The 10523-nt window shown below is 48.2% G+C and overlaps 1 protein-coding gene across 1 annotated transcript in view; it reads left to right on the top strand.

Annotated features, from left to right (window-relative positions):
* The first annotated feature begins 215 nt into the window (after positions 1-215).
* The window catches only part of COLGALT1 (collagen beta(1-O)galactosyltransferase 1), a 43581-nt gene continuing 33273 nt past the window's right edge, over positions 216-10523 (top strand). The window contains exons 1-6 of the mRNA XM_077262660.1: positions 216-584; positions 2546-2656; positions 5608-5725; positions 6981-7115; positions 8140-8344; positions 10399-10518. Coding sequence (XP_077118775.1) covers positions 373-584; positions 2546-2656; positions 5608-5725; positions 6981-7115; positions 8140-8344; positions 10399-10518 — 901 coding nt within the window. The 5' untranslated portion in view covers positions 216-372. The remainder of the gene's footprint in view (positions 585-2545; positions 2657-5607; positions 5726-6980; positions 7116-8139; positions 8345-10398; positions 10519-10523) is intronic.

Below are 10523 nucleotides of genomic sequence, written 5' to 3'. Positions count from 1 at the left end.
TTGCGGTAAGATACGTCAGCGCGGAGTGCTGGGCCCGTGTGAATGAGCCCTTTCACCGCCTCACACTAAATGGCGCGTATACTACATAGAATGCGGCCCCTCAGCTCCCATAGGACTCAATTCATCCAGCGAGGAGGCGCCTCTACACGCTGCATTACGGCTTTGAGTTGGCAGTGCGCCCATCCCTTTAAGAACTCGCTAGAATGTGACAGCGAGCCGGAGGTTTGTAAAGTCGGAGGCGAGATAGGCGCTTTCTTAAAGGGATTTTCACGTTCAGCAGCCAATCCTTGTTGTCCAGGCTCGTTGGCACCGCCTTTCCCTTTAAAGTGCCGCTGAGTTGTAGTCGGAGGGTAGAAAGTAGTGGCAGCCGCTATGTCCCGGGTGTGGGTGCTGTGGGGGCTGCTGTCGGCTCTGGCGGGGTCCAGTGCCGGATACTTCCCGGAGGAGCGGTATAACCCGGAGTCTCCGCACAGACAGCCCACCGTGCTGATCGCCCTGCTGGCCCGGAACGCCGAGAGCTCTCTGCCCGACGTGCTGGGGGCTGTGGACCGGCTGCACTACCCCAAGGAGCGGCTCTCTCTGTGGTGAGACCCGGGGGCTCCATCTTCCTGTCCTCCAGAGCTGCACTCACAATTCTGCTGTCAGTAACCCTTTACTAGCACGTTGGGAGGGGGAAGACTTTATTAATTTATTGTTACATCACTATGATCATTCCCAGATTATAAATCATCAAAAAAACCTCTGTACCTGCAGAAAACCCTCTAAGATTTCAGCTCCGAAGCCTTGTGGAATCGTGAATGCAGCTCTGGAGGATAATATAAGGATTTTTACATAATGTTTTATGTAGATATTGTCTGCTGTTCTCTCCGTCACCCTGATACTTTACACTGCAGCTTTGCTTCCCCCTACCTTCTATAAGATCCACAAGCCTCCAGTCTTTATATCTGCCTGTCGTTTCGTATGAAGATCAGTGGCTGTCGGGTGCCGCTTATCCCCCCACATGACAGTCAGACCTGTGCGTGGTAGTGATTATGGGGGGCTGTAATATTCCTGACATGTGGGGGAGTGCGGTCTCTGGACAGGTCGCCTGCTGAGGATGAGCTGGAGATTCCTGGTTTATGGTGTGCAGGGTGGCGGATGTCCCCCCGCACAGTACACCCCACGGTGCGCCCCCTGTACTGCAGACAGAGCAGAGCTGAGCTTGTAATAACTCCCTGTACTGCCTGATGCTCACGTGCTCCTTTTATTTTTTTTCCCCCTCTCTCCTGCGTTATCTATTGTAGGGGCAAACGATAATCTGGAGTGTAACTGTATGTGCTTTATCTCCCCCTTCCATACTTTACACTGCAGCTTTGCTTATGGAGCAGAAAGCCTGCGAGAGAATCGTGGCAGTGACACTCGGCCGAGCGTGAGCCAAGAGCCATCTTGGTCTGATCTGAATCTAGGAGCACCGGTGCGGAAAAGATGGAGAACGTAACTTCTCCATTGTCTGAGTCTGCTGATGATGGACTGCACTCGGATGACATCTGAGTGCAGTCCGATGTTATACACGCACCCATAGACTTGTACAGTACGATTAGTGGAGATATATATATATATATATTTTCACAATTTTTCCACTTCCGTGAACGGCCAATGACCAGATGCAAATCGTACATGTTGCAGTATTTTTTATTTTTTTCCCACCGCAGATCCAAGAAGAGAATCAAATGTGTGCATGACCCCATATTGCTCATCCCGATGTTATTTTACCGGTAAAAACGACGGATTAGGCTCATCTGATTCTCACGGTCGTCCGCACAAGCCCTAAGGCTGAGTGACTTTACTACGACATTGGTATCAGGAATAAAGATGGCGGTATGCCGCTACTATGTCACGGCATAATGCAGGTGAATGGGGCCGCGCTGTGACCCGCCAGGTACTTCCATTAAAAATGTCATAAAAATCCAACTTTTTTCACCTTCCGTGTCACGGTCACCATATCTCGCGGGTCGCCTGCATGGCGATGTGGCAGCGGTATAGCGCCATCTGTAGATGGGCAGCTGATAGTACTGACAGGTGAAGCCGAGTCTTGTCTGTGCTCCCTTTTTTTTTTTTTCTTCCCCCTCTTTCATCATTGGGACAGAAAACTTAAAATGTCGGAGTTGTAGCGTAAAATGTCAGTTTTCCATAATGGGGGTCCAGTGTGAATTCTTCTCCTCTGTTATTACTGAATGAATGGCCAAACTGTCCGGAGACGGAGAAAACTCCTCTAGAACACAAGGGATGGTGATTATAGGGCAGGAGCGGTGGCTGATAACAGAGAGCAGTAGATTGTAATTACCTGGATTAGAGCTGTCCTTGTGCAGCCGTTCTCCTGGGTAATGGCGGCAGTAATGATGCACACAGCTACATGGGGGGGATCTTCTATGAAGGTGGCGCCTGTGGATGGTGCTCCGCAGACTATGAGGAGTGACTGTTGTGATGTAGAGGGGATAAAAAGCGCTGACTTCTGTCTAATCCTCCCATACCACCACTAACATGGCTGCTTCATCTCCTGTCTCAGGGTGGCCACCGATCACAACTTGGACAACACCAGCAGTATCCTCCGCGAATGGCTCATCAACTGTCAGAACCAGTATCACCACGTGGAGTGGAGGCCGCAGGACCACCCCAGGTAAGGGGACAGCAGAGGGGGTCTACCGGATATTATAGGGGTACATTAAGCTGAATCATTCTCCCTGTTGAAAACACATGAATGCTCAGACGAGCAACGAGCTCGTGTGTACGGGGGCGCTGGGATTGATAACTGTTTGCCGATAGTGATCACATGGGTATGGGCGGTTTGGAGCCCACCATGCACAATAGACGGCTGTCAGGCATTTGGAATTTTTAAAATATAAGTCACAACTCCAATCTCTTGCACCCATAATGTCTTTCCCACCATTCACATGACCGCTGCAGCCAATCACTGACCTTAGAGTCTACTTGCTGTAGGCCTGATCTTGAAGCCAGTGATTGGCAGCTGTCATGTGAAGTGGTCGTAATCGAAGGACCATTGGTGGACCATGGGTGCAAGAATCTAATTTCTGATAAAATATATTACAACGTTGCTTATTCTCACTTGTTCTATTGATTTATGAAATAAGAGTAACTATAGTTTTAATTTTAGTGGTTGTTTTTGTTGTTGTTGTTGTTGTTTTTTTTCCCCTTTTTCTATACACAGCACCTGTTTTTGCAAACACGACCTTAATCGGGCAGTTTTTGTTTTATTTTTGCATGTTTTGTTTTCTTCCCCTTCTTTCAAAGAGTATAATCCCAAAAGAAGGGAAGCAATTAGTATTGTTAAATAAACAAATCTTTATTTGAGAAATTTTTCAAACAATGAATCAATGTTTAAAAAATAGTGTGATCTGACCAGAGAATTCTGTGCAATAATAATCACTGTATATGCTACCAACACATACAGAGTTGCTTGAAGGAAATGTTCATAATCATAAAGTGCAAGTGCAATAGATTATTTAGCGACCCCCCCCCCCCCAGTGTTCAAAAATAAGTCAGATGCAGGCAAAATGCATAGAAAATCTGACAATGGTATAGGCCTGTAAAGTGCAAGTGCAGTAAAATGTGCTAAATTATGTCCGTATAAGATAGAAAGGTGAGGTTTGTCTTGGGTAGGCTGAATGCAGATAGCCAAAGAAAGTAATAAATGTGCTACATAAACCATGAATGCATGAAAAATATATAATAAAGGGCAATTGCAGTAAAATTAGGAAGGGTATATTAATATTTATTATTATTTATATAGCACCACTGATTCCATGGTTCTGTACATGAGAAGGGGGTACATACAAATTACAGATATCACTTACAGTAAGCAAACTAACAATTACAGAGTGATACAGAGGGGCGAGGACCCTGCCCTTGGGGGCTTACATTCTACAGGATGGTGGGGATGGAGACAGTAGGTTGGGGGAGTTGCAGCAGCTCCGGTGTTGGTGAGGCGGTAGCTCCGGTAGTAGTGAGGAGGCAGCGGGGTCAGTGCAGGCTGTAGGCTTTCTTGAAGAGGTGGGTTTTTAGATTCTGTCTGAAGGATCCAAATGTGGTTGATAGTCGGACACGTTGGGGCAAAGAATGCCAGAGGATGGGGGATATTCAGGAGAAGTCTTGGAGGCGATTAGGTGAGGAGCAGATAAGTGTAGGAGGTCTTGGGAGGACCGGAGATTACGTTAGGAGAAGATATCGGGAGATTAGTTCAGAAATATATGGAGGAGACAGGCTATGGATGGCTTTGTAGGTCAGTATTAGTAATTTAAACTGGATTTGCAGAGGGGAGGAATAGCGAGGAGAGAGCTGAACTAGTCGGGCAGCAGAGTTAAGGATGGACTGGAGAGGTGCAAGGGTGTTAGCAGGGAGGCCACAGAAAAGGATGTTGCAGTAGTCAAGGCGGGAGATGATGAGGGCATGCACAAGCATTTTAGTAGATTGAGGGTTGAGGAAAGGACAGATTCTTTAGATATTTTTGAGCTGGAGGTGACAGGAGGTGGCGAGAGCTTGGATGTGTGGTTTGAAGGACAGGGCAGAGTCAAGGGTTATTCCGAGGCAGCGGACTTCCGGTACGGGGGAAAGTGTGATGTCATTAATTGTGATAGATAAATCAGGTAAGGACCCTGTTTTTTGGTCCACTGCACTGGCCCACCAACACCCAGCCCTATTCTCTTTTGGTGTTAGTTCATATATTTGACTTTTCTATTGATGGAATTTTAAGAGCAGAAATAAAGGTATCTTTTAAGGGTTATTTTTCTTTTTTGGTTTTCTATTTAAGTATACCCTGATTGTACTCAGTTTGGTTTGTTATATCACAGAAGTACCAAGATGGCAGTGACGGGGCCATCGCTTTCATGGCAACCAATAGCTTCCCTGCCATGGTGCCAGAAGGCGCTGATGGTAGCTGGTGGTAGCAGCTCCGTGTAAATGAGGTGGACAGCGGCATATAAATGTTTTCAGTTATCTGAGCTCACCTCAGATCGCCACTGTTAGATGCAGATGCCGGCCGCTTGGCCCGTCCGCTGTGCCTGGAGCAGACTCTGCTCCTAAGCCTGTGCAGCACACTCCGACCTGCTCCATGACTGATCTATTCATTGTGGTGTGTTAAGGGGTTAAAAAGAGATTGGAAGTTGACTCAAGATGGCCACTATCACCTACTTAAGCCTTTAACTTATCCGCAGCATACACAAGTGACTATTTTGTGGAAAAAAATCTGCCATGAGAAACTCAGAGCGGGCAACCCATCCTCATTCGTGTGTAACGTGGGTCCCTTCTGAGACGAGCCCCTCATAAGCCAGTTTTCTTCTATAGAGCAGTTGGAAGTTATGGTGCACAGCTTGGTGGTGCAATAACTTGCACTTTTTGGTTCTCGTGGCATATTCTAGAGATGGGAGTTAGACATGTTTTCCTGTAAGTGACACCAGGAAGTGCCGTAAGTTGGCTGGCTCTGGCTCGCCATTGCCTTGGGGCTGCTTGATACCCCATTCTGCATCCTGTGCCATCTTCTAGTGCCCATGTGTCTGTGCCATCACACGTCTTGTTTCTTCTCATCCATCCTAATCTGTGTTCTTTTCCTCCCAGATGGTTCCAGGATGAAGAAGGCCCAAAGCACTGGTCACAGGCGCGGTACGAGTATGTCATGAAGCTCCGCCAGGCGGCCCTAACCTCAGCCCGGGAAATGTGGGCCGATTACATATTGGTAAGGAAGGACGACCGAGTCCTCTTTAGGGCATACATCCAAGAGAGCCCACCTCCGGCCACAGAGAAGAGATGGCTAGTTGATTTCATACATGAGCAGATCTCCCCCATACCCTATTCCTCAGCTACGAGCGTAGGGTCGTCAGGGTAGACTTTGGGACACAAGATGGACCACCGCTATAATCAACCTCCTCCTGGTGTGTATCAGCTATCCAGATACGAAATGCTTCATCCTAGAATATCTCTTAAAGGGTTTTTCCCCAAAATTGTAAGTTACTGATGGCTGGCACCAGGAAGCGGGCTCAGCAGATCTCAGAAGTCTCGCATGCTTACCTCCACTCCACAGCCTGACAAGACCCTGTGATTTCCAGTAGTTCCATAGACCATTAATGGAGCGGATAATGCGTGCCCGATTCATATGGGAATCTGCTAAACCCCATTCTTGGAATCGCTGGGGGTCCCAGTAAGTTATCTTCCCCCCCCCCCCCCATCCAATGAATAGGCAATAACTTGCTATCTTGGTGGGGGAGAATTCCCTTAATGGAGCACCTGTCGCTTGTTCTATATATTATAAAATATTTAGTATTTTTAATTTTTTTTTTTAACCTGATGTAAATCCAAATGTTCTCCTGAATAGGTTTACCCAATGTAAAGGAAAAAAAATAAATAACTGATTTATGAAAAATGACAGCACCTCTTCCAAGCGTTCTGCAGTACAACATGCGGCCACTAGAGGGTGCTACTATAGAATGTTTCTTTGGCGCTGCAGCGTCTGCTTCCCGTCTGCAGACAAGCGCTCACTGTGCAATCGCATTGACTACTTGTGTGCGGCACCTGTGATCGCTGTCGCCCTGCGGTCATTTTTCTTCCGAGCCTTCGTTATATTGTTTAGATCTGCTTATTATTACAACCATATGATAGACAGACATGGACCATGGCCAGATGGAAAGCAGACATGGCAGGACGTGCCGGCTCTGGCTGCTGTTTCCTTGCTGCTGTCACAATAACGGTTTCCCTATTAGGCGGAAATATCCGTGGACTTCACTTTTTATAGAAATTGTCTGTCATAACCTAGATTATTCTTATGTGTAACCCTCCTGTCGCCCCTAATCTGCATTTCCATTGTCTAACCGTTTGCTTTTTAGACTGGAGAACTTCACCTCTGGTCTAAAATTCACCTAAAAGGAAGGGAAAATATTACTGTATAAGCTCATTGTCCCTATATTGACTATTGCCTTTGCATGTCTTCTCTACAGTTCATAGACTCTGATAATCTGCTGACGAATCCCAACACCCTGAGTTTGCTGATCGCTGAGAATAAGACGGTCATCGCCCCCATGTTGGAGTCCAGAGCGGCGTACTCCAACTTCTGGTGTGGGATGACCACTCAGGTGAGCACCCTCTGCCAGTAATGTGTTCAGCATCCCAAATCTGGTCTGTCTGCTTCTTTTGAAGTGGCTTGCCAAAGTATTCACCCCCTTCTCTCTTGGCTTTTTACCTATTTTGTTACATTACAACCTGTGTTTTATTATATTTTTTGTAATCAGACTATTTAGCGCTGATGAAACATACACAAATTGAAATTGATGAAGTGCAAAAATAAAATATAGGTATAAAATAAATTTATGGGATCAAATAACTCGTCACCCCAAGAACACCATCCCCACAGTGAAACATGGTGGTGGCAGCATCATGCTATGGGGATGTTTTTCAGCAGCAGTGACAGGGAATATGGTCCAAGTCGTAAGAAAGATGAATGGTCCGAAATACAGGGATATCCTTGAGCGTAACCTGTTTGTCAGTGATTTGAGACTGGGATGGAGGTTCGCCTTCCAACGAGACACTGACCCAAAGCAAACTGCTAAAGCAGCGCTTGAATAAATTAAGGGTAGTAGTGTAAATATTTTGGAGTGGCCTAGTCAAAGCCCAGACCTTAATCCAATTGGGAATCTGTGATCAGACTTGAAGATCGCTGTTCACCAGAGGAAACATCTAACTTGAAGGAGTTGGAGCAGTTTTGCCTTGAGGAGTGGGCAAAAATCCCAGTGGCAAAATGTCGAAAGCTCATAGAGACTTATCCAAAGAGACTTGTAGCTGTAATTGCCGCAAAAGGAGACTCTACAAAGTACTGACTTTAGGGGGGTGAATAGTTTTGCACGCCGAAGTCTTCAGTAATTTTGTCCTATTTGTTGTTTGCTTCGAAAAAAAAAAAAAAAAAAAAAGGGAAATCCATATGTTCACAGTTGTAGGCGGCATGTTCTTTATATGAACTGACACAAACCCTCAAAAAAAAAAAGTGAAATTCCAGGTTGTGAGGTAGCAAAACATGACAAACGCTAAAGGTGGGGGTGGTGTTGAATACTTTCACAAGCCACTGTAGATGTAACTGACCCATGTAATGCCATCTATACGCAGGGTTATTACCGACGCACGCCGGCCTATATGCCGATCCGACGCCGGGAACGACGCGGCTGCTTTGCGGTGCCCATGGTTCACTCTACGTTTCTTATCGATCTGCGGAAGGAGGCAAGCCAGCACCTGGACTTCTACCCGCCGCACACGGACTACACCTGGGCATTTGATGACATTATAGTCTTCGCCTTCTCCTGCCGCCAAGCTGGTGAGTTCAGATGTCAGCCCGAAGAAAACCTAAGTCTGCCGATACCCAGGAGGCAGCACTTACTGGAAGCGTCTAGTACTGCCATCCTTGAGACAAGACTGTAGAGTCCAACGCTTACAGCAATTCACCTCCTGGCTTATTAGTGGCTCATGCTGCGTCCATGCTTTACACTGCAGGTCTGCTTGTTTAGTTTTTCTGCTTCCTATAAGCACTGGCTCATAATTAGGTCACCAATTATTTCCATCTATATATATGAGGCATCGTGATTACTCGCTAATCCCACCCCCTGCACAGTAGCTCCTCCCCCACCACATCACCACACATAATCCCGCCCCCACCACATTACCACACACAATCCCGCCCCCACCACATTACCACACACAATCCCGCCCCCCACCACATTACCACACACAATCCCGCCCCCACCACATTACCACACACAATCCCGCCCCCACCACATTACCACACACAATCCCGCCCCCCACCACATTACCACACACAATCCCGCCCCCCACCACATTACCACACACAATCCCGCCCCCCACCACATTACCACAGACAATCCCGCCCCCACCACATTACCACAGACAATCCCGCCCCCACCACATTACCACACACAATCCCGCCCCCACCACATTACCACACACAATCCCGCCCACCACCCCATCATCACACACAATATCCCGCCCCCCCACCACGTTACCACACGAGGCTCCGTCCTCACACATTACCACACGAGGCTCCGTCCTCACACATTACCACACGAGGCTCCGTCCTCACACATTACCACACGAGGCTCCGTCCTCACACATTACCACACGAGGCTCCGTCCTCACACATTACCACACGAGGCTCCGTCCTCACACATTACCACACGAGGCTCCGTCCTCACACATTACCACACGAGGCTCCGTCCTCACACATTACCACACGAGGCTCCGTCCTCACACATTACCACACGATGCTCCGCCCCCCCCCCACATTACCACACGAGGCTCCGTCCTCACACATTACCACACGAGGCTCCGTCCTCACACATTACCACACGAGGCTCCGTCCTCACACTTTACCACACGAGGCTCCGTCCTCACACATTACCACACGAGGCTCCGTCCTCACACATTACCACACGAGGCTCCGTCCTCACACATTACCACACGAGGCTCCGTCCTCACACATTACCACACGAGGCTCCGTCCTCACACATTACCACACGAGGCTTCGTCCTCACACATTACCACACGAGGCTCCGTCCTCACACATTACCACACGAGGCTCCGTCCTCACACATTACCACACGAGGCTCCGTCCTCACACATTACCACACGAGGCTCCGTCCTCACACATTACCACACGAGGCTCCGTCCTCACACATTACCACACGAGGCTCCGTCCTCACACATTACCACACGAGGCTCCGTCCTCACACATTACCACACGAGGCTCCGTCCTCACACATTACCACACGAGGCTCCGTCCTCACACATTACCACACGAGGCTCCGTCCTCACACATTACCACACGAGGCTCCGTCCTCACACATTACCACACGAGGCTCCGTCCTCACACATTACCACACGAGGCTCCGTCCTCACACATTACCACACGAGGCTCCGTCCTCGCACATTACCACACGAGGCTCCGTCCTCGCACATTACCACACGAGGCTCCGTCCTCGCACATTACCACACGAGGCTCCGTCCTCGCACATTACCACACGAGGCTCCGTCCCCGCACATTACCACACGAGGCTCCGTCCTCGCACATTACCACACGAGGCTCCGTCCTCACACATTACCACACGAGGCAAATCCGGACAACGATGCAGTAGCTGATCGACAACAACAATATCGACTAAATCGTAGGATTGTTGTCATTATTTACTTTAGTTTAATCACCAGCAGCATTAGATAGCAATGAGCGTGCCGAGCGTTAGCTGGCTGGAAACAGCTAGTTATATACTATGGGCCTTCTTATGATCTGCTCTTACTCTGTATTTCTCCCATGGTATAGATGTAAGTCGCGTGCTGACTGTTCCTATTGTTTCCTTCAAGATGTCCAGATGTTCCTCTGTAATAAAGAAGTCTATGGACATCTGCCGGTTCCTTTGCGGGCGCACAGCTCTCTGCTGGATGAGGCTGACAACTTCCTGCATACCAAGCTAGAAGTGATGGGTGTG

The sequence above is a fragment of the Ranitomeya variabilis genome, chromosome 5 (assembly GCF_051348905.1).
Source record: "Ranitomeya variabilis isolate aRanVar5 chromosome 5, aRanVar5.hap1, whole genome shotgun sequence".
NCBI classification, from domain to species: Eukaryota; Metazoa; Chordata; class Amphibia; order Anura; family Dendrobatidae; genus Ranitomeya; species Ranitomeya variabilis.
Note: the sequence above shows the minus strand (reverse complement) of the source record. Positions and strands in the feature narration are given on the sequence as shown.